This window comes from Chaetodon auriga, chromosome 14 (genome assembly GCF_051107435.1).
Source record: "Chaetodon auriga isolate fChaAug3 chromosome 14, fChaAug3.hap1, whole genome shotgun sequence".
NCBI lineage: Eukaryota > Metazoa > Chordata > Actinopteri > Chaetodontiformes > Chaetodontidae > Chaetodon > Chaetodon auriga.
In genome coordinates, this window is record NC_135087.1 from 2,216,626 (window position 1) to 2,240,411 (window position 23,786).

Here is a 23,786-nt window from a genome sequence, read left to right on the forward strand (position 1 = left end):
TCCTCTTCCACATCTCACGGACTCGCTGGATTTTCCTCTTCCTCTCCGTCATTTCGGTGAAAATAACGCGAAGAAGCTACTTCCTGTTTTCGTCTCATTCCCGCCACCAGTTTAAGAGCGTTGCTGCTCATTGGCTCACCTGGCCTAAAGATAGCCAATCAGTGACCACACATGAGTGAGTGACCACTGAGACAGCCAATGAGTGACTGTCTGTTGAGGCTGCATTCAAATGTCACAGATGAGCTTGTATTTCTGAGCGCTTTCTGAGGCTGAAGTCGAAGAAAATGGACGTCGGCTTGTTCCTATTTATAGAATAACAACCTGCGGTCGACAATAAATGGGCTAAAAGAAATTTTGCCAAAAAAATCACAATTTGTGAATAGCAGCCCATCAGAGAAGCTAGAAAACATGGCAAGTATTCTTTACAGTACTTAATCTTACAGATTTTCCTCATATATTATTATGTATGAGGAAAATCTGTGGCTAATCTATGGCTAAAGCAGTGAATGAATTTCCCTTTGGGGATAAATTAAAGACATTTAATTTGATATCATTATAGGCTCCAGAACAATAACCATCTGACTTTGTGGTCAGATGGTTTTGTGAACTTTCAGCTCAGATGCTGAACTAGTGCAGATGGTGATTAATCCAGGTGTGTTTCAGTGTAATGCTCCACATGCTCTCTGGCACTGAACACACCATGATGGCCAACATGCAGCATGAAGACCTGAACCTGTGTGGACCTTCACTGCGGCGGCTCCTGCAGGGATCTGCTCTCAGCTTACGTCCAGCGTTGTAGGACGACATGCGACCCCAACGCCACCACTGGCCTTCCTCCTTCTCCTCATTGTACTTCTCTCCAAGTAGGTCAGTGAGCGTGCGTTGAACACGCATGTGACCCGAACGCCACGCCATCCAGGATTCCAGACACGTTTCCCATTCTTCCCAAAACAACTGCCGGGTTAATGAACACACAGCGTAACGTCCCAGCAAGCATTATGGAGATCCAGCACAGCTGCTGGGAGGCTTTCATGCAGAGCCGGCTAATGTTAATCATTTCCCACAGTGTCATTAAAGGGGCAGCTGGAGGCGCACGAAGGACTCACCTCATTGGCCTGGAGCTAAATGAGGCGGGAGGCAGAGAGATGGCTGATTGGCTACCCCATGGCTGCATTAAGACTAAATTTTCAAACTGACAATTTCAAGTCTGTGGATTTACATCATGTAAGTATCTTGTAGCAAAGAAATCAACAATTAAGACCCTTTTCTGGGGTTCTGATGTTCATGCAAGTCATCTGAAAACATTAAAAAGTCAAAAGTCCGAGTTTTCACCCAACTCATGGCGTTAACATGAAGTCTGGAGAGCTACAAAATAATTAAAGCGGTTAGTGGCGTTCACTGCTTTTGTCTCAAATCAAGGTCCCACTGCCTGAAAATAATCCTAATTTCCACTGATGCATTGTGGGTCTTAGTGAGGGGTCAGTTATGAGGACAACATCAACAGCCAATAAGAAAGCTGTAAAATCTTGAGTTAAAAACGACAAACTGAAGAAAACTTTGGTATAAAATACTTTAATAAATAATAGGATTGTTCTAAGAACAAACAAAAAAAATTCCACTAACAAACCAAGACTTTTACCAAATTTTGTACAAAATAATTACAATGTTCTGCACATTCAGCCCCTCCTGTGGGACTTACACGACGTAAGATTTACTGACAGAGTATGAATTTGGGTTTTACATGATCTGCATCAGTGTTATTAACAAAAACATAAAATATTGAAAACATAATGTTCATCCACAAATAGTGACGATATGTGACTCTTTCTTTCACTACAGCTGTGGAGGTAATGCTAAACGTTTCTCTTCTCCTGTGTGTTCTTAGTGCAGAAACAGACTCTTTACAAACACTGGACAACAACCACGACAACATCAACGAAACACAACTTGTTCCCTTCATTACACCAGAATAGATACACGAGGAGAGGCGGGCTGCGACTCGACCCCCTTCGGACCCTCAGGAGCAGGTTTTCATGCTGACTGAAGACCGCCGGCCTGCGCGGCGTCTCCACGCTGTGGACTCTGGGGCGCCAGCAGCCTGTCAGTGATAAGCCGACATGCGCTCTGCTGGATCACATGTTGGGATCTTATCGTCAGCATCCTGAAACCTTTCTGTTCATCCAGGGGGTCCAGGGGGCTTTGGGGAGGGGAGGGCCGGGGGGTGTTAGCTTTTGTGCTCTGAATCAGGTGAATTACACCTCAAATTACTTTAAAAAAAGAAGAGGATAGAAAGCGTCAGCGCTGGTCTAAGACACAGCGCAGGGCGGCTTCATTCGGTGCTGTTTGGAGTCCCCGATCGAGAGGTCAGGATGAGGCAGCAGAGCTTCGACCAAAACGTCCCTCAAACTGAGACCAGACAGAAAATGATGAAACCAAACGAATGAAATGAAATCACATCGTCTCACCTCTACAGACTTTAGGGAGAAAAACCTGTAACTTTACAAACCAAAGGTGTCCCTGCTGCAGGTCTGATCCTGACGGGGTGTTTTTCAGGCGTTTTTGACGTGAGACACCAGCATGAAATGTCTGTATTTGAGTGAAAACGTCATCTAGAAAAGCAGCGGTGAACGTCGATTGGTTGCTTTTTGAAGGGTTGGCCCACGTCATTCTCTCCAAACGTCTCGAGCACACTGCCTTCACACTCCGCTGAATTAACATCAAACTAAACGGTGATTTGCAGAAGCTATTTAAAATAGATTCCTGAAACTTAGATGGCTGTTAAAGAAAGGTGAATCCTGCATGTGGCTGCAGGATCTGCAGGGCTGCTGAGCCGCAGCAGACCCTGAGCGGATCTCCAGACAGCTGAAACAAATAATCACAACGCAGACAGACCATCATCATCTGTTCTCCTTTTAAGCCGACGCTCGTGATTCGGTGGACGCAGCCCGAAAAGTCTGTATAAAACCTGTCAAAGTGTCGACAGACACCGAGAAACGGAATGACATCATTAAAAAAACAACCACAAAAACGTTTTCTTTAGAATAACTATGATACAAAGCATCACTTAAGTTACTAAATTCAAATATACACAGCCATTTTTTTCACATTTACATATGTACATCGCAAAGAAAATAACCTTTAGTGTGGTATGAAGAGCTGTTACGAGGACATCTTTCCCTTTATATGTATTTAAATTCTGCATAAGGTCTACAGGAGGAGAGAGGAGGAGGAAGTCAGGGCTGAAGGCACTTTTCTACCAAAGCAAATACTGAAAAATCATCATGGAGACTCGCAGGAAGCAGCGACAGTTATTCTAACAGGTTATACGTGAGGAGCTTTAACACAAAGTGGAAAAGATGTTTATGAATGTAAACAAAAACGCTCATGCCGGATCATACAGTGATTCTCTGTGCCAACGTTCAGCCACTCGCAAGTATAGAAAACCTTTTTTTAGCTTTTTCCTTTTTAATAAAAAGACATGAAGACGGTGTAGAAAAGGCCCGCAGGTTTGGGCTAAGGCAGGGCCGAACGCACCAAACAGCAGAAACACTGTGAACAGCTGCCAGCCAATCAGATCTCCACATTCAGACGAGGAAGGGAAGCGAGAGGAGAACAGCAACAACAGGTCTGTAAACAGGACAAATCAGGAGCCGCGAAAAGAAACGTCTTCTTGATTCCAGCAGAAATCCAGAAAATCCACCAGCCGTCGTGTTTGTTTTCCGTCTTTTTTTTTTGTCGTTTTTCTGTGTTTTTTTGGTGGTTTTTGGTGAAACGAGCCTCCGCGCTGCAGGCCGACGGCTTAAATAAGGTGAGACAAACAGGAAATAGAAAATTAAAGCATCTGTAATCTTCACTTTTGGTGCTTTTAAGAGTCGACGTTGAAGACGTCGCAGTTTTTGTCTCGATGCGGGAGCGTCCGTCCTCCTCCGCCGTTCATACATAGTGGTCTTTAATGTCCTCGCTGAGCTTGGCGGCGTTCAGGTTTTTACACCGGTTGTCTTTGGGGCTGTACGCTGTCCGATGCGGCGCCTTGACCGGACCGCTGCGCGACGTGCAGATCACCCCTCCCTTTCCCATCATCCCCCTGTCCTGCGCCCCCGCTATGGAGCACTTCTGTGGCGGACACTTGTCCCCCATGCCCAGCGCCCGCTCCTCGTCTTCCTCCTGCTCCCCCTCCTGCTCCCCTTCCTCCTCGCCCTCGGCCCCGTCGCACGTCCTGTCGGAGGGGCCCATCAGTTTCTTGCATTCGTACTGAATGTCTTTGTCGCGGTTGTCCTTCGGGGCGTTGCTCCGCAGCGGCTCCAGCTGGTTGTTGACCGTCGTGTCCTCGGATCGGGCCGCTCTCTCACGCTCTTTCTTCCTCTTGCGGGTCCACCAAACGCAAACCACGATGCAGAAGATCCAGAGGAGGCTGAAGACGACGCACAGCACCGGGACCAGGTAACCTGGAGGAGGACGGCGGAGGAGGTGTTAGAGGAAAGAATACAGAGCACCTGAGACGTCCAACAAATGCAGCTACATCCAGAACCTCCAGCCAACACAATCACTTCATGTTCTAGAGGATTCATTTTAGCCCTTTGTTGCTAAGCTAAGCTAAGCTAAACACATCAGGCTAACTCTTTCAAATGAAGCATAAATGAAGCAAATCAGCACATTTCTGAAAAACGTGAAAGAGAACCAAAAAGCATCTTTATGCAACTCACCAACAGGTGGCGACTCCACCTGCGTCTCCACTTTGACCTCCACCACCGCCAGCATGACGGTGCTGTTGTGGCGTTTGGACAGGGAGGCGATGATGGCGCTGGCCGCCTTCTGGATCTGTCCTCGATCGCTGTCCTTCGACCGTCCGTCCTGCTCGAAGGACTGAAGACGCAGAGACAAAGATGGAGGACGTCATTCGTTTGCAGGTATAACATCCAATAATCACACTTATTAAACATGAAATTACCATTTTTCAAGCTTTGATAATAATTTCCTGTTTTCCAGGGAGACGTTTGTTGCAGTTAATTTAATTCATGTGATAAAAATCTTTTCAAACCCTGAGAAAACAGAGCCAGCGTGAGCAGACCAGTGTGGCTTTGGTGCTTTGTTGCGTTAAAGAGGTGATTCTGCTCCCTGCTCTGAACTGTGCTGCTGGTGTTAATCGTGTGAAAAATGAAAAGCGCTGCGTTCAGGGAAGAATCCGACGGCGCAGATTCAATCAGGACAGTAGAGAAAGAAAATAAAGGCCGTTCGCCAACCGGTCAGAGTCTCGCTCGAGGCCGTGCAGGACAACAAAAAGAGAGCCAGAATAAAAGAGATTCTCATGCTAACATCTGGCAGGCCGCGGACCCCCCCGCTGAGACCACAGAGGGTGGGGTTAATTGCCTAATAAGGTGCTGAGGGTGAGGGGAGGGGGGCGAGGGGGATTATCTGTGTGCTCTGCAGTTCAATTAGGACAAACAATGGAGAACGGGCCAGCTGTGCTGCCTGCCGGCCGGGGACGAACACTCCTCTTTTCTCCTCGGAGGAAATCAGCAGCTCGCTCACACACCTCTAACCCCGCCCCCCCAGGTGACTGACAGGCCACATCGCAGCCAATCGAGGCTCAGGGTGCAGCCTCGGTGCCGGATCCTCGCTGACAGCTGATCCTTAAAGTTTGAGACTGTTGTTCGATAGAAAGTGGAGCAGAAAGGCTGTTATTTGATTGGCTGTCGCATCTTTCCCTCCCTGTGATGGCGAGCGTTTTCGCCTTTGGTTGGACGACACTAATTCATTTCAACCATTAGCCCACGTGGACCCCCCAGACTTCTTCACGTGTTCTTTGATTAGATTTAACACATTCAAACTTGAATTTGATGAATTCATTCTTCTGTTTTCAGCTCAACAAACTTCTTGTCACGTGTTGAATAAACTGTCGCTCCTGATGAACGTTCATCACTTCTGAGGACAAACGAAGCCGCCTGATCTAAAGCACGTCTGAGCGTTACTGAAGCCACTTGAAGATCTCCTGATTCTGACGCCTCACTCTGGCGGCGAAGGCGAACCGAGCGCTCCTCATTCTTTCCCACACACGCTGAGACACACTGAACCACTTGTTTGGCGCTGACGGCTTTCAGGGCTTTACGAACACACCCAGAGCCTCCGGACGACAGCGGATCCACACGACTCGGCCGCTCTGACATTAGAAAGACTTCACCCGCACTCAGAGATGAGCGCTGACATTCTGCTGCAACACGAGTCGGCGGCGAGAGGGAGGGAGGTTTTTCTTTATGAAAGCCTTGTTGTGGGGTTTGGGTGGTTGTCAGGTTTGCCACTCCTTTTCCTGTATCTGTCGCTCAGAACGGGCGTGCGAACATCAGAGGAGCAAGAACTAATCCCCTCCATTAAGAGCTTAGAGCCCCGAGGTGACTGATTTCCCCCGAGTCTGGGTGGCCGAGAGAGAGAGGAGGAGGAGAAAAGAGGAGAGAGGAGGAAGAGGGGCGGAGAAGACAAGAATAAAGGGTAAGAAAAAGGAGAAGAAGAAGCGGGAGAGCAGAGATCAGCAAGGTGTTCCGGCTAAAAGCTAAATCTCATCCAGATGTTGCTAAAAGCTTCAAACGCCTCCATCGTTTCCATTTTCCTTCTGAAAAAAAAAAGCTTCAGATTTCTCTGGACTCCTCTGGAAATGATCTGCACTGACAAATTAAGTGAGATTTCATAAAGTGGGAGAAGGAAAGGCAGCGGCTCCCACAGCTGCAGGTGGGTTTGGGTTTTTCTTTGTACCTGATCTACCTGCAGGACTTCCTGTGTGCTCTCCTGGTGCCCACTTTCAGTTTTATCTCTAAACTTAATAAAAACTGATGAAAAACAGGAAACCAGACTAAGAAAATAAGACTGAAGTTGTAAGAAAAACATTGTTTTCCTGTAACAAGACGATGTGGGGGTTATGCTAGCATTAGCTGCTAGCTGCTTCCAAAAGCGGTGCACCTTTAAAGAGCTTTAAAGCAAAACCAGTCCCAACATTGAGTGTGTGTGTGTGTGTGTGTGTGTGTGTGTGTGTGTGTGTGTGTGTAATAATCACCATGGCGACCTCCACGGCGTCACTGTTGGAGTAGGACAGGTCACAGAGGATGAGCAGCGCTCGCTCCTCAGCCAGTGTCTGAGTCACGGGGAGGTACCTCAGCTCGGAGCAGATGTTCTCTACAGTGGTGCCCTGTGAGAGACACACACACACACACACACACACACACACACACACACACACAGATAACACAGATCAGTATCTGCACTGCCGGCGAGAAACAATCAGCTTCTAATTCTTCTTAAGTCTGTTTCGGATGCAGCCAATCAGAGAGCTTTGCCCAGCAGGGAGACTGCGGCTCAGATCTCAGATCAGCATCTGTGTCAGAGGCATAGATTCATTTCCATTCATAAAACTTTATTCAGGCCCGCCGCAGGAGGCCAGTTAAGGTTTCATGAGACAGTAGTAAACAACAGAAATAGCATCTGGACTGACAGCAGAGAAAAGACGGAAGTCGTCTCACTTTAACTGGACGTTTATCACATACTACACATCATTATCCTCCACCAAAGAAGAAGACATTCAACCCTACAGACAGCTGCAGACTGAACCAACAGGACGTCTGAAACCACTTTCTATCCACCGTGGACATCGTTAACCTTTGCTAACCGTTAACGATGCGGTCGGAGGAGAATGATTTCAGATGCACTGCTGTGACGCTGAGACATGAAAGGATGAGGAATGACTGGGTGAAAGTTCCTTCTTTAATTTTAGTTTAAAACTTAAATAACTTTAATGATTTACCTAAACTTAAACGTGCTTCAGCTCTCGTCATAATCAATCACACCACATGATCCACCTGGGCAGCCCCTCACCTGCGGCACTTTGTCTTTTTTGAAGATGAGCGTGATGCGAGCGCAGCTGTTGTCAAGGTATCCGCTGTTGGGCTCGCACTGGGTGTGCAGCGGCGTCGGGGGGTCCGGCGTCGAACACACGCCCCACTGGTGGCACGGCGGCGAGAAGCAGGTGAGGAACTGATGCTCCACGCACTCGTGACCTCCGGGGCAAGATGGAGGGTTTGCGTCCGTAGGAGGAGGCGGAGCTTTGGGGAGGAGGCACGGCCGACGCCCACACCTCACCTGGAAGAGCATTTAACTTTGTCACTCAGAAAACAGCCAAACAAACGCTCAGATTATTGATACTTTGGTAAAATGACCCCGATCGTCCCGCCGAGCCTGACCTTGGAGCAGCGGACGTATCCGTTGACACACTGGCAGGCGTTGCACTCCTCCTCCCAGCGGCTGCCGTGAGGAAACTGCAGGCCGGCGTGACGACACGACTTCCCAAGTCCGATGACTGGACAGAAGGAGAAGGTCGAGAACAAAGGAAACGGTTCAGATGTCGAGTTTAACGTTCACGTACCAGCATCAATACGGTGACAGAAACACAAACACGGCAGCAAAGCCACACCCGGAAAACGCCGCCGTGGCTGAGATTGATTGCACTCACACTCCTGACAGCGAGGACCAGCGTGTCCCGGAGGACAGACGCAGCGGTAGCCGTTGATTTCATCCATGCAGGTGGAACCTTCGGCACACGGAGACGACTGACACTCGTCGATGTCTGCGGCAGAAAACCACAGAGCTGTTAGCACATTCACTCATTCAAGATAACAACAGTGAGTTCTTCTTGATTTCTGTTATAAAACACCTTAAAATAATGTGCAGAGCGAAACAGAGCGTCATCAGAAAAATGTGTTTATGTCCACGTGATGAGAAAAATGCTTCTGGTGCGTCACACGTGAAGTCTGGAGCGGAACATCTCAGCCTTTCTGAAGCTTAACTCCAGCCGAGAGGAAGAAACTGAGCTCTGAGGTTTGAATGTTATATTCAAATATCTTCATTGAGTGACGGGCTTTGGTTTGAAACGCTTCAATTGGATAACACTCTGCTTCTGAAAGGGCTTTTCTGAGGAGATTTCTCCCAGAAGGCCGCGGGAGAGCGCACTGGCCCGTGTGACGAACCTCGGCTCTGACCTCGGCTCAGCGCAGAGGGGAGAGGTTAAGACCGTCTTCCTAAAAGGCTTCCTAATCTGTCGCCCCGAAACAATCGGCTCACGCTCCCCCGCCGCGGCCTTTACCCTCTGACCCCCCGCCCGCCCCACCCCTCCACACGCCCCCTCCGGTTCCCAGGGACTCACTGATGCGGCAGTCCGGTCCGGCGAATCCCGGGGCACATTCGCAGCGGAACCAGTTCACGCCGTCGACGCAGATGCCGCCGTTGTAGCTGCGGAAAGGAGACAGAAAGAAACCCGTGAACTCACTGCTGCGGCAGAGCTGAGAGGTTCAAAGACACCGAAAAGTGAGCTGCTCCTTCAGATCTCTTCCCCGAGGGGGCGAGCACTCGGCTCCTGACAGGTGGGCTCGTACAAACTGTAAATCAACGATCTCGGCCTAAAATCCTTCCATGGAAAAACTCTGCACGCTGATAGGTTTGATTCCGAGAGCTGATTTTGCTGTTGATGCCCCCGGCTGGAATGTCAGTTCATGCCAGTGGAAACCTTCCTCACATAAACTTGTGACTCACCCTTTAACCGAAAATCCTGCAGAAATTCAGTGGAAATCAAAGCTTGAACTCAGCGGTTTCACACGTAGTCGATGGTTTTCGGTTCCCTCCTTTTTCAGGAGTTCACATGAGCGGTTTCATGTGAGGACCGACATCAGACATTCACCATCACATCTTCCTCTCTGAATTCATTTTCACAGATTTCAGAGGTGAAGCGAAGGCTACGACATCACACAAAGCTCTGCAGAAATCAACGTCTCAGAGTCTCCGTCTGTCTCACTGTCCTCTGAGCTGCAGGCCAAAGAGCTTCCACACACTCTGATCCCTGATCAATGTCCAGACTTCATATGTAAATCCCTGCTGACCACATACTGAGCCCCCCCAACACCTCCACTCCTCACAGCCACCCCCAGGTCGAGGCCGGTGAATGGCGAGAGGAGCGTCTCTTCACGCCCTCCCTCCACCCCCTCCGCCCAAATTAAACCACCGCTAATCCACCTGTCAGTCACTGGAGGGGGGGGGGGGGGCTTTTGTCCGGGGCAGCGTCTCTGATCCACAGAAGCTGTCAAGACTCCTACTTTTCCCCCACTTGTGTCTTTTTCTACCGATTTCGTCACTAAAATGTTAAGTTGATGCTTTCAAACGTCTCGTTTTGTCCGACCAGCAGTCCAAAACCAAAAAAAAACTAGCAAAAATCTGAGTTTTACAGATTTTCACACTGGAAAGAAAGAGGCATGTGCACAGAAACACGCTGATTCAAACACATTTACCCACACAAACACACACTGAGTCACAGTTTCAGACTCGTGCACTCACACCTCCACATCTGCATCCTTTAGTGGAACATCAGGAGCACAAAACCAGATTTGCAGGATAAAAAGTGGGAGTCGCTGAGAAACTGAAGCTCTTCCAAGTGGAAAAAATGCACCTCAGGTAGTTTGTTCTGGAGTTTATCCAGTGAAGGTGAGGATCAAAGGTGCTGCAGTGACAAAGAGTCACTAGAAGTCAGGGCTGCCGTCCAGACCAGCTCAGCTGAGTCCATTCTGCTGCGTTTGTATCAGTCGAACATCATCGTCCCACTCCAACACCAGCACAGACAAACCAAACTAAAATGTTGAACTAACTAAAACTTAAGTTCTTTTAAATGAAAGAGATTAAATACAGGCATTAAAAGTCTGTTGAGGGAAACTTTAAATGACATCGACATCGAACGTCTCTTCAACCAGCACTGAACTTTCTGCACCGCCATGAAAACAAAGCACAGCCAGCAGGGACAAAAGAGGTTCATGCTAATGAAAAGAGGTCTTACCAGGGATGTGGGTTGCAGTCATCGACATCTGTGAGAGAGGAAAGAAAAACGAATGACAATCAGGGAGTTTCAGATTTCGATTCCCAACAAAACCCCCAAAATTCCCAGAACGTTAAGGAATATCGTCCAAGTCATAATTACGACAGGAAAAACCTTCATTTATCGAACTTTAAATGAAATAACAGGGAGCTGAACTCCTTCGTTCAAGTGATAAAACCAGATTTAACAGCACAGAAACACAGAATCCAGCATGAACGAATGAACTGGATCACTGAATCTGGAGTTGGGTGATGCTTGTTTTTGGCTCGTCCATTTTCCAACATGGCGGCTGGATCACAAACTTTCTCGTATTACAGCTAAAAGGTTCACCAAAATGTGTTTCTGAAACATTTGAGGCGAGAAACAGGAAGTTTGAAGGTTTGATGTGATTTTCGTGAGCCTGGTGCGTCGCTAACTTTGCATAAAGTTAAGGACGAGTCGTGATTATGGCGACTCGTCCGCCAGCTCGCCGTGCCGTATCCGTCATGCACCACGAGCCGGACCTCCTGCTCTGCATACAAAATGAACAGGATCCGTGGGCTTGACATCCATCTGTGGATCCAGTGCGTCTGCACCATAATGTATACTGTGACTAGCAGGGACGTACTCTGGGCACAGGTGGGTCCCTCCCAGCCGTCCTTGCAGATGCAGGTGAAGGCGTCTCCCCCTCCGACACACGTCCCTCCATTCTCGCACGGACCCGAGTCGCATGTGCTGTTCTTGGCTAAAAAACAAAAAACAAGAAGATCCTCTTTGGTGAAGATGGTTTTATTGGGACCAGCCCACAGACGGAGGGCTGCTCCTGCGCCTGCGATCGCCGTCTGACAGGTCGTAATATCCCACCGTATCACTACGCTATCATTAGAGCCATAACAGTGTAATTAGAGCGCAGTGAGTGCCTCACCTGTGTTGCAGGTGCTGCCACCCCAGCCTGAGGGGCAGCTGCACAAGAAGGAGTCTCCGTGGTCGTAACACGTCCCTCCATTACTGCAGGTCGTGGAGTCGCACTGACTCTCACCTGAACCGAGGAAACATGGGAAAAAGATCTTTTCAAACATTTGACTCTGTGCCAGTGTTCAGTAGCGATTAATTAGTGGCTCCAAAGCGCATTTCAGAGACGCCGTCAGAGAAAAAACAAGCCTGCACAGCAGCCGGCGAGGACGTCACGCCTCAGACAGAAGAATTAGCTCCAGAAAATAAGATCTGACACGAGCGAGAACATGGAAACCAAGGACAAAGACGGCGTTCATGAGAGCTTCACCAGCACACAAACGACTGCAGCTTATCAAAATTCATCTTACAACAAGACATTCGGTCATTCTGTCTCGGCGGTCTCTCATGTTCACTCACGTGAGTGGCAGGTCTTTCCTTTCCAGTTGTCCACACAGTTGCAGTAGAAGTCGTTGAGCAGATCGACGCACTGGCCTCCGTTCTGACAGGGGTTCCTGCTGCACTCATTCACATCTGGAGCAAAGTCAAACAGTGGGTCAGGGCATTGATCCTATATGGATTTGTTTGTTATAACCAAACACATCAAATGCTTCATAGAGACCATCATTTGTGTGCAGTCAATTTGGAGTTTTACATTCTCTAATTAAAGTGTTCCTGCTTTTGTGCGACTTACTCCTCTAAACATTAACATAAGTAATGGTGTCATCTGCAAATGTGCACACTGAGCAATGCAAGTCAATGTATAAGCTGGTGACAAAACAGATTTAGAATCAGTCAGCTGAGTGAACATTTTTCCATCTGCTTTCATCTCCAAAACAAGGCCTCCTTTGTTTTGCCTTCTGTTGGATTCTCAGACTGCTGATCATTGCTGCGTTGCTGTAGGCCAGTGATGCACTCTCCCACGATATGTGACTCACAGACTTAGCAAAGCTGCTCCCTGAAACTTGTCTGCTTGTGCTGTTGCTCACATGGACCCCAGAAGCTCAGCTCTGTCAGTCAGACACTCACCAGCATCACACAGGCTGCCCTCCCAGCCGTCTGGGCAGAAACACTGGAAAGTGTTGATCCCATCGATGCAAGTGCCTCCGTTCTTACAGGGGGAGGATGCACAGTCATTAATGTCTGCAGGAGGACAGAGGACAGATATTTATGTCTTAATCATTCAGTTTTCAATGAGGACAAAGTGCAAAGAATTCCCAGTGTTTCCCAAAAGATTCCTGGTTTTTGTCTTGTATGCACACATGTTGTTGTGTTCCTTCATTTTCTTGACTACTTCAGTGCTGCAGCTCAGTTTTTTGTCACAGTGACACTGTCTGATTAACTGTTTGAAATGTGAATATATCACAAAACAAACTCTACATCTCACACTACAACCTCTAAGCCATCGAGTGTGAAAGGATTTTCCTGCACGGCTCTCTGGATGCATTTCCCTGCTCATGTTTTCCTCCGGACTTCCTTTTTGTGTTTTTTCCCGTCTGCTATAATCTAAACTAAGAGAGTGACGATTAGTGAAACTGGAGTCTGAATTACCGTAAGAATCATGCGGTTCCCAGTGAGGGGAACTGGTGATAAATATAGTCTGAGTGTTGTGTGTTGAGCTAATAATGACTCACTCTCGTGGCAGTAGGTGCCAGTGAATCCCGGCTCGCAGGAGCAGCTGAAGTTCCCGGCGGGCAGGCTGATGCAGCGGCCGTGGGGTCCGCACACATTGGACGAGATGTGCCACACCCGCTTTTGTGTGTCATTGGTTGCCACGGCGACGGTGCAACTGTCAATCACTTGGGGTGAGAGAAAAAAAGTTGGAATGGAAAGCATATGTGTGTCGCCTCCAGCTGGTTCATTCAAACATGCTGAATCACAGACGTGAGGTTTCTCCAGGTGCTGCGTTACCTTGGCACTGGTTGGTCTTGCAGTGGTCCTTCAGCTCTGAGCAGGTTTTGCCCTCGTAATCATCTGGACAGCTGCAGTAGAAATCTCCCATCAGGCTGTGGCACTGGGCCTTATTGTGACATGGGTTCGGGCTGCATGGGTCATTCTGCACCTGCAGATGGAGAACAGGGAGGTAAAGGTGTGTCCTCACCAACAAGTGTAAGCAGCAAACTGTTGTTACAGGTCGTTCCACCGGCTGGATCTCGTCCTCACCTCACAGGTTGTGCCAGCGAAGCCCTGCGGGCATTCACACATGAACCCGTCCAGCAGGGCGTGGCAGCGGCCACCGTTCCTGCACGGACTGCTGGCACAGCGGTTTCTCTGAACCTCACAGTGCCGACCCACGAAGCCCGCCTGGCAAACACACTGGTAGCCTCTGGCCACCTCCTGGAAGAAAAACGAGAAGTGATCAACAACAAGGCTCTCACATTTCACTCAGATGGAGGCGATCAAAGCTGCAGAGCGCCCAATTTATTTAATTATTCGTAAAAGAAGAACTTTCTGGTTTTGTTCAAGCAGCCAGCAGCTCATCCCAAAACATGCTCCCAGCTCAGTGTCGCGATACGTTCAAAGGCTCTTTTAATGACAAGTTTAAGAACATCAAGGGAGACAGGCAGAGGTTTGGGAGTATTTGGACCTGGATATCCATCCTCGCTGATGAACAACTTTCCAGGACGCATCAAATTCAGAATAAGCAAATATTTACAGAAATCAATGAAGCTAATGAACTCAAACATTAAATATATTGTTTTTGTGCTGTCTTTAGTTTCAGAAAGGATTAGCGAGTGATCACATTCTTTGTTTTACACAGCGTCCAATCAGGGTTGGAGATGAAAACGAATTTTCACGTAGCTGAATTTGACTAACGCAGTTGTAGCTGAAGGTGAACCCGCCCAGAGGAATTATTCACAAACAAAACAAAACCTTTGCTTGCACTTTTAAAATCTTACTGTCAGCACCTTTATTTTGTTCTCATTCACTGATATTACAAACGCAATAAACCTTCATAGGCAGTACAAGGTGTTAAACCAATGTTCCAAATCCACGTCCCCCTCGAGCATATTCTTTTATGTTCTGACAGGTTTTTTTGATGCTCAGCAATCATCGAGTTCATGTTTGTGACAATAAATAAATTCAACAAAGCCCTCTGTGTTATGACAGCTCTACGAACTGAGAACACATTCCTGAATCTCACCTTGCAGGTCCCTCCGTTCTGACACTGACGATGGCAGCTGTTCACATCTGAGAAGAAACCAGACGCAGAGAAAACATCAGAAAACAACAGTTTGACAAACTGGGAAGCAGAACATGCACTGGTGCTGGAACATGCAGCTGCTTAAAGAACAGCGGTCAACACAACCAAAGCGGAGTGATCCATGCCTACATGAAATGTTAGATGCAGATTCAGACGTGCAGGGAGATCACGCAGTGAAATCAAGACTAGACTCAACGTCTCAAGATTGACAACAGCTGGGAAGAAGTCAGATTTAGTCTGATGTTTGAGAAGAAATAGGCCAGGGTGTGGCAGGTATACACAGCCATCTGAGAGGAAAGAGACAGGAAAGTGAACAGAGAGCTGAAGTCCAGACCCCTCAGCTAGCTAACCTCTGTTCCACTAGCATCTTTAACTTAGCAGATTTTCTCACACAGGGCTTCTTTCATTCTGTCCATATTGTAGATAAATGAGGCTTTACAAGCGTTCTTGATCGTAAAATTTGAACTTCTCATTTCAAGCAAGAAAAAGCTGAGCTTATCTTGCTAGCATTCAGTATGCCATGAGTCTTAGCCGTTAGCACGCTATGAAAACCTTATTGGAGCTGCTCTAACAGTTGTTCTTGGAGCTGCTGTCATTTAGTCCTCATTCTAGGATTGACTATTCGTACGAGACAGTAAAATTTAAACTTGCCATTTTAAACAAGTTCATTTTGCTAACATTCAGCTAGCTAACGACATATGCCTTGAGTTGCCATTAGCACACCTACAAAGCCTCATGGGAGCAGTAGTGAAACGTTCACTACTGTGCAAGATAATGCATGAACAAAATAAAGCTGAGGTTGTTTTGCTAGCACTGCCAGCAACAACTGGCCATTAGCATGCTGTCAGAGGCTGAAGCTGTTCAATGCTATCAATATAAGAATTGCTTTTCTTGGTTAAATTGATAAAGGATTCAAATTTACGATATAGTTAATCTGAGAATATGGACAAAAAACCTGAGAAACATATTTTAGCCTTTAAAGTTACAGAGGCTAGTGGAACAGATGTTAGCTAGCGCAGAGGACTCCGGGTCTACAGGCAGGTGGAAAGAGGCCGAAGGCTAATGATTAGCTGGTTTGATACTAACTGATGTCACAGTTCTGGCCCACCCATCCACGAAAGCAGGCACAGTGATATCCACCAATCAAGTTTTTGCAAGAGTAAGCATTGAGGCAAGGCTTCTCCGCACACTCATTAACGTCTGCAAAATGGAGACACAGAGAGAATGAACGAGAGAGCCAAGAAGCCGCTCAGAAGCCCCATCACCAAGCGTAGCTTCACGTCGGACAGCAATGAAATGATGAAGAAGACGGCTGGACGTCAGAACTCAAAGACGGCCTCTGACTTCCAGCTGCTTTCTGCTTCTGTTGACGACAAACATCCCTTTCAGACATCTGTAATGTTGCAAAAATGCTGTTTGGGCCTCGTTCCTCAATGACTGAGCTGCAATTCATGCACCATATTTGACTTTTGGAGCTCTGCAGTACATTTTAAAGGGCGCATCAGTGAAGGAACTCATTTTGCAGCTCAGTGACAGATGACCATCATCAGTACAGCGGTGGTGTTCGCCCTCAATACAGAGTCAAGAACTGACAAGATGTTTAATTCCTGTGTCCGCTCCCACATTTTCCTCTTTTCACGAGGAAGAACAGTGAAGATACATTCTTAAAAAAGGCTGTTCTGAAATCAAGGGAGCATCTCTACAAGTCACAACAGGCTCGTTCACAGTATTTCATGGGTTATTAAACTAAATTTACTTTCCTGTGCATTATAAATCATAATTAAATGAGGAGTTTACCACAGAGTAGACCAGTTAAAGTCTGTGAAATGTATATGTCACCCTGTGTGAGGTGGAGTGTGGTCACCATCTTCAGAACTTTACAGGAAAACGACTCAGATTTGTTTCCTAACGTAGAATTGCCAGAACACGCAGAGGGTGGAGTTCATGTCTGACGGGGTTCCATTTCTTGCACAGTTTCCATCGCCCCGCTGCTTTATCCTCACCCCCTCCCTCAGGGTTAATGTCTCTCTATTGCATTCCCCGAAGGCCAACCTGCGGCATTCCAAGTGGTCAGTTTCAGAGGCAGCCATCGCCGCCCCCGCCGTGCCGCCGCGCTCACTATAAACCGACACAGTGCATTAATACTACTCCCAGGAGGTGAGCGGCACCTGTTGGCCTGCTGAAACTAAACACTCCCAACCCCTTCCCAAAAACCCAACCCTCCTCACGACCACGGCCCCCCCTCCTCAGCTCGCTCTCTCCCAGGTACCACCCAGCTCCCTGAAAGGGGAAGCGCTCTGAGAATAACAGAACCCATAACCCTCCCCGCGCATGTTTACAGGTTATAAAGTGTTTCCTGGCTGAAGGCGAAGGGGGTGAGGGCTCCGCTATGCCGGGGCGCCGCCTCACCGTAGTGTACATACTCCCCTGTTACGCCCAGTCTGGAGCCAAAGATAACCCCCCAGCAGAGTATATTTGGTCCCAAGGCTAGCAGTTGCCAGGCGGGAGGTTATTTTTAGCTTTACTCAAGTCACCTGGCTCGAGTTGCAGATGATGCCCAGCGTGCGTCTCCATTATACAAAAACACACACACACACACTCAGTTGAAATTAGTGGCCGTCCGGCAGAAATACGACTGGTTAAACGACGCGGCAGGATACACAAACAGTCAGATATGCTGTGACTCTGCAAGCAAACGGGACTCCTGCAATGACTCTGTACGGAGGGCATTCACTGTGGATGCAACACACGCAGAAACACGCCGGCGCCATCACAGCAAAACGTCATCCAGCATGCAACGCTTTCAAGTTTAGAAACAACTTGACCAAAACATTCACAGCTTTCCCTCCAAGACGCTCCAACAAACCACATTTATGAGCCAATTCGACACCTGAAAGGCATCTGATGTTACTATCCCTGGTTCAGGGAGACGTACCTATCTGGCAGGACTTGCCCGTCCACTGTGGAGGGCAGAGGCACTCGAAGCCGTTCTCCATGTCGATGCAGGTTCCGCCCTGAGCACAGGGGCTGGAGGCACATTCATCTGTGTCTGAAACACAAACGAGAAAAACTCAATCATCCAGAGTCCTCCAAAGGTGCTGATCTCAAACCACCGACACAGCAGAAGGCGACCTCCAACAGACGACGATAACCAGAGAACAAACTCCTGAGGACAGAACCTTTTGTCCTCAACGGCAGCACATGACATGAACGGCTGTTTGGAAAAGAAAGCGTAAAGATCTCAGTGATTCGTCTGATCTGTGGGGGTGGTCACCTTTAGCACAGGTCGGCCCGGACCAGCCCGCCGGACAGTGACACTCAAAGCCTGATGGGACTTCGTGGCACGTCCCTCCGTTGGCGCAGGGGTTGGACACACAGGCGTGCTCGGCTAGAGAGGAAAATGCAGAGAAAAGCAGGATTAATCCTCAGAACTTTGCCCTGAATGTCACCTGGAACAAACACCTGGATTCTGGTTTGAGGTGCGTTTGATTTAGAGACCCACCGATCTCGCAGTTCTTGCCAGAGTAGCCGTCCGGACAGGCGCAGTTGTACTCGTCCGGCTCTGTGTTCATGCACGTCCCTCCGTTCTTACAGGGCCGGTTGGTCCCACAGTAGTTCAGATCTGCAGAGCAAGAGTGTGTGAGTGTGTGAGAGTGTGTGTGTGTGTGTGTGTGTGTGTGTGTGTCCATGTAAAACACACAGTTAACAAATGAGACACAGCTCTACACACAATAGGCATTGATTGTGGGTTAGGAGGAGCACAATGTCAGAGTATGTTTAGAATATGTTGAAAATGTAATTTCTACTTTCGTTTCCTGCCTCTTGACCAATCACACGGTGTCCTCATGTGGTGGTCAAGCTTTAAAGGACGATGATTCTGCATGTTTTAGCCCACTTTACTGGAAATCTATGTAGTTCACAGTAACTCTTGAAATCACACTGTAGGTTTGAGTGTGCTGTCATTCACGGTGACCACTGGTTTCCATTCATTTCCACACAGCATGAAGACACTGAAGTAAAAAATCTTAAATTCTACAGCATGTTCTGGAAAATCACATGCAAAATTCAACAGACATGGAGCTAAAGAGCAGCTGCCTTTGACTTTGCACCAGGAGATGAATCTCTTGGATGCTGCTTTGCTTCGTCGTGTAATTGTGGTGCAGAGGAATAAGATATAAAGACGTTATTTGGAGATCTGACCTTTGTCGCAGAGCAGACCTCCCCAGTTCTTCTCACAGGTGCACTGCCAGGGCTCGCTGCAGGTACCGTGAACGCAGCCGGGGTACGGCAGGCACTCGTCGCAGAGGGGCCCCTGCCAGCCGTAGTTACACCTGCAGCACACAGCGGGAGGACTGTCAGTGCGCTCACCTGGACGAGGACTGGCACTTTAATGTGCGTTTGATTATTCCTTTATTGTTGCATTAACTTCAGCCAAAAAGGGGGAGCAGAGTTCAGCGGGTGCAACAGTGGCTCAGTGGGTTTTTTCAGTAAATTAAGAGCCTCTCATTTCACAAGCACACTGAGAATGTGTTCGTATTTACAGCTCCAGCCTGAGGGAATATCAGGCGCACAGATGCACTTAATAACGCAGGGTGGGGGGGCGGGGGGGGCATGAAAAACAGTGATAGTTACGTAGCGATAACAAACAAGTAATTTAATACTTTTACAATGTGTGAAAACACAGAAGAGCGCTTGATGTCGGGCGACGTGCCAGTTAGACGTCCCCTGGTAAACAGAAAAAGGGAAATGCTTTCAGGCTCATGTGTGACGGGGAGGAGTCCTCATGGAGGACACATGTTGAGCAGAGAGCTTGAGAAAACACGGCAGAGAGCTGATTGAGACGCAGCCGAGCGTCACCGCAGTCATTTGCCAGAAGAACGTCTTCATCAAGGTGAATGACACGTTTGCTGCAGCTCCTAATCTTAGGACACACAGCGCCAGGGGACATTCCTCAGCAAAGAGAGTGTGTGTGTGTGTGTGTGTGTGTGTGTGTGTGTGTGTGTGTGTGTGTGTGTGTGTGTGATCACGCTGCTTACAACACATGCAAGCATTCAAGCTCATTTATCTTTTCTCAAATTGTTGCTTTCAAATCATTTCAGTCCCAAAAAACTTTTTTAATCCAGTTTTTGCGGTAAAAATTGATGAAATCTTTCAGACAGAGACAGAATGAGGCGGATTTCTGCACCAGAATCACGGAAACTGAAGCTTTTCGAAAACACTTCAGTGATCTGCAAAGCAAACAGGCTGCAATGTTTTTACATAGAGCTGCAGCTGCTGATTATTGCCATTATTTCCATTCATTTTTTCATCTTTTCTTTTAAAAATGTCAAAAAGAATGTCAAATACGTCCATCACAAGTTCCAAGATCCAAGGTTGAAGATCTTTAAGCTGCATTTTTTTGGCCAATAATGCTCAAAACCAAAATTAATATGACATAAAGCAGCAAATCGTCATGTTGGAGAAGCTGGAAGCAGAAAAAGTTTTGTTTAACAAATGACTTCAATGATCAAGTGATGATCAGAAATGTTGTGATGGAGCAGCTGCTTCAACACTTTTCAGTAAACACAATCAGAGAGAAATCGAGTTGCTTCGAAGGCGTTTTTTGCTGCTGGTCGTGTCACGTGTCATCTCAGCCCTCTTCCTGCGTCGCGAGCTCGGCCGAGGTCAAACTTGGAATGAGCGGCGGGTTTGTGGAACGAGGGTTAGTCGTCTCGAAGGGGAGGCCAGCGAAGGGTTAGCTAATCTGTTGGTTTATGGCAGCACTCTGTTATTCCAAGGCCAGCGGTAACCTTGCCCCACCTGTCCTGTCATTTCTCCCGTCAGGGCTATTTTAGGGAGCGACCCACCCCCCCTCCACCACCAGCACCACCCTCCGCTCCGGCTCTCAAACACTTCAAAATGGATGCCGACCAAACACTTCTCTGACCAGCAGTGATACACTGCGGTGTGCTGAGCTGGAAGCGGCTGGCTGAGGACAGCGTCTGAGCAGATTTCTACACGTCTTCAATTCCTCTTTTAAATCAAGATTTGACCAGTTTTAGACTTTAAACCTCTTACATTTGACAACTTTGTCTTCTTCAGTTCAATTTAAAAAAGGAGTTCTAGAAAAGACTCTGATGTCGCATCTGCACAATCAAAACAAGAGTACGCAGCCATGCTAGCAGCTCCAAATGCTAACAGCATGCTAACAGTGACGAGGCTGATGGGAGTGTCATGTTTATGACTGAAGCACTGTGAAATATCACATTTTGAAATGCTACTTGATGTAATGTGAATGGAAAATCATTAAAATTGATCCTCCAGGGTCCCTAAATATCTGCAGCAAACTTCACAACAATCCATCCGTCAGCCGTCCAGCGCTAACGGCGTCAGTTCAGATATTTTCTATGCAAAAGATACGCAGAGCTGATGCAAATTTCATTTCAAACGTTCAATTCATCCAAATTGCAGAACTTGTTTTGTCTGTTTGCTTTTGTGAGTCAGTGTGTTCAAATATCTTTCTGAGAACAATGAAGGTGAACGGTTAACCACAGAAACCACTGTCAGCAGTTACATAACAGGACGATTTCTTCAGCACAAAAGTAATGAAGTGGCCCTTTAAAGGGGCTGAAACATACGCAAAGCTGAGAAATGAGTCTGTGCCTCTAATGTATGTATGTTTTTAGGATTTGGCACCTTTAACACTCCTATCGTGGCGAATCCTGGTCACTTATCAGATACAGATCATCAAAGATTCACGTACTAAAAACGCAGCCGGGGACGTGTTTCATGCACAGTTTGTAAGCTGAAACGCTTTTAACTGCAGGCACGACTGCAGAAACTTTAATCTGATACTGTTCTGTGAGTGAAGCCCAGTTATGTGTGTGCGTGTGTGTGTGTGTGTGTGTGTGTGAGACAGTGCTGTGTACTGTTTACTACAGTTCGTGGTGTTGTCCGCCTGCGGTCGGCGGCCGTGCCCTGCACACTGTCAGCCGTGCAGTGGCGGCGGCAGCGTGGACAGTCTGTCTGGCTGCAGTGTGGGAGACCAGGGGAAATGGTTTCGAGCAGCCGCAGGCCAAGGGTGGCATTACCCACAAGCCCCGTCGTCGGGCTGCTGCCGTCCCATCAATGGAAGGGGCCGCGGGGGCCAACCGGAGCCGAAAATATCCCGCCTGCCCACAACCCCCGCTCGGCTGCTGCCCCTCAGACAAACCACACCCAGAGGACGGGACGGTGGGCAGAGGTGGAGGTAGAGGGGTGTGTGTGTGTGTGTGAGTGTGTTTGTGTGTGTGTGTGTGTGTGTGTGTGCGCGCTGAATTATTTACAGGCGAGCCTCGCGCCCAAATCCAGCGGACGGACTTAGCCCGCTGTTGCCTAGCTACATGTTTAGTAGTGTCACATGAGGGAGCGTAGGTTGTGAATGCGCTGTGTGTAAGAAACGAGATACCAAACACACATTTTTAGTTTTCCTCTGCCAGCCTGAGACGCCTTTTTCCCGTTTCTCTCTCTCCTCTGTGCTTCTCTCTGTTTAACTCTTCACTCTCTGCTGCTGCTGCTTCTTCTTCTCTTCTCACTTCGCGTCTTTCCGTCACTTCTTCTGACTTCAGTTCCACTTATGTCTCATTTCAAATAATCTTAACTTAAAGTCCATGTGCAACCTTTTTCTGACGCTTTCAACCAGCCCACACCCGACCCCACAGACGCCCACCCGTCTGTGGGGTCGGTGCTAAACGTGCTAATAGCCTGCCCCCCACGTCTGACTAACTGACATAAGTTTGATACTTAAGTCACATGTTGACAGCTTAGCCATCTCCATGGAGGAGGGGGAGGAAACTCCATCTGCTGATGATGACGATGGAACGCACATAAAAGCTCCAAAAAAGACGATTATTTTCTCAGAGGCTTGACCTTTCAAAATAAAGCAGAAATGACTGAGCCGACAGTTAATTAATTCAAATTATAACCTTAAAGGGAAATGAGGCCGAAGCTTCACGGAATAAGATGCCTCGACGTGAAACCTCATCATCATCAGGAAAATGTATTCTGATAAACTTTCCTCCTTCGTGTTTTTTTTTACTTCCTGTTGCGATGCCTTCATTACGATGTGTCATTGCGTCTGGGTGCTAACTGACTCTGAAGCTAACAGCCGCGTGTTTACACTGATGATTTTAATGTGTCAGTGAGGATTAAGGTGCAGCGAAGCCTTTAAATCAAGAACAAAAAAGCTTTTTATTCCCTCCTGCTGAATGTTATCCATCGTCTTCTCAGCCTCTTTCTCAGCACTGTGTGTGTGTGTGTGTGTGTGTGTGTGTGTGTGTGTGTGTGTGTGTGCGAGCGCGCCCCTGATTGCGATGAAGCTCCAAATCACATGTTGAGGCACATTCCAGGGTGTTCTTCTCTTCAAATCCTCCGGCCATTTCCAATGAGAAATGTCAGCTTCGTTTCTTTTTTATGAGATCTTAACTAAATCAAACCTGCCTCGGTGTAAAACCCTCACCTCCCTCCCCTCTGCCACCTCCCTCCCCTCTCCTCCTGTTTCCAAATACTTGCCACAGTGTGTGTGTGTGTGTGTGTGTGTGTGTGTGTGTGTGTGGTGTTTGGCTTTTTAAAGCTCTCGTGCTGCACTGTGTCTAAATGCACAGCTCAGTTCCACATGTAATCAAATCTAAATTTCTCTGCGCTGCCTCCTCTCCTGTTCACATAACTGCTGGAACAATCGCCTGGTCAGCCTTTTTTAAAACGCTCAAAGTCGACTGTGCAGCCGTCGTGCAGTTTGTG

General features: G+C 47.8%; 1 protein-coding gene across 2 annotated transcripts in view; it reads right to left on the reverse strand.

Annotated features, from left to right (window-relative positions):
* Positions 1-1,565: 1,565 nt before the first annotated feature.
* LOC143331960 (protein jagged-2-like) overlaps positions 1,566-23,786 on the reverse strand; it is a 47,380-nt gene continuing 25,159 nt past the window's right edge. The window contains exons 6-26 of one of the 2 annotated variants that reach the window (XM_076749133.1): positions 19,230-19,360; positions 18,532-18,651; positions 18,304-18,417; positions 17,965-18,078; positions 16,116-16,229; positions 14,970-15,016; positions 13,988-14,161; positions 13,736-13,886; positions 13,459-13,623; positions 12,854-12,967; positions 12,245-12,358; positions 11,799-11,912; positions 11,502-11,618; positions 10,856-10,883; positions 9,182-9,267; positions 8,492-8,605; positions 8,223-8,338; positions 7,858-8,121; positions 7,043-7,174; positions 4,704-4,863; positions 1,566-4,445 (exon numbers count right to left, since the gene is read on the reverse strand). In XM_076749133.1, the coding sequence (XP_076605248.1) occupies positions 3,934-4,445; positions 4,704-4,863; positions 7,043-7,174; positions 7,858-8,121; positions 8,223-8,338; positions 8,492-8,605; positions 9,182-9,267; positions 10,856-10,883; positions 11,502-11,618; positions 11,799-11,912; positions 12,245-12,358; positions 12,854-12,967; positions 13,459-13,623; positions 13,736-13,886; positions 13,988-14,161; positions 14,970-15,016; positions 16,116-16,229; positions 17,965-18,078; positions 18,304-18,417; positions 18,532-18,651; positions 19,230-19,360 (3,001 nt within the window). In that variant the 3' untranslated portion in view covers positions 1,566-3,933. The remainder of the gene's footprint in view (positions 4,446-4,703; positions 4,864-7,042; positions 7,175-7,857; positions 8,122-8,222; positions 8,339-8,491; positions 8,606-9,181; positions 9,268-10,855; positions 10,884-11,501; positions 11,619-11,798; positions 11,913-12,244; positions 12,359-12,853; positions 12,968-13,458; positions 13,624-13,735; positions 13,887-13,987; positions 14,162-14,969; positions 15,017-16,115; positions 16,230-17,964; positions 18,079-18,303; positions 18,418-18,531; positions 18,652-19,229; positions 19,361-23,786) is intronic. The other variant, XM_076749136.1, reaches the window with a different exon arrangement.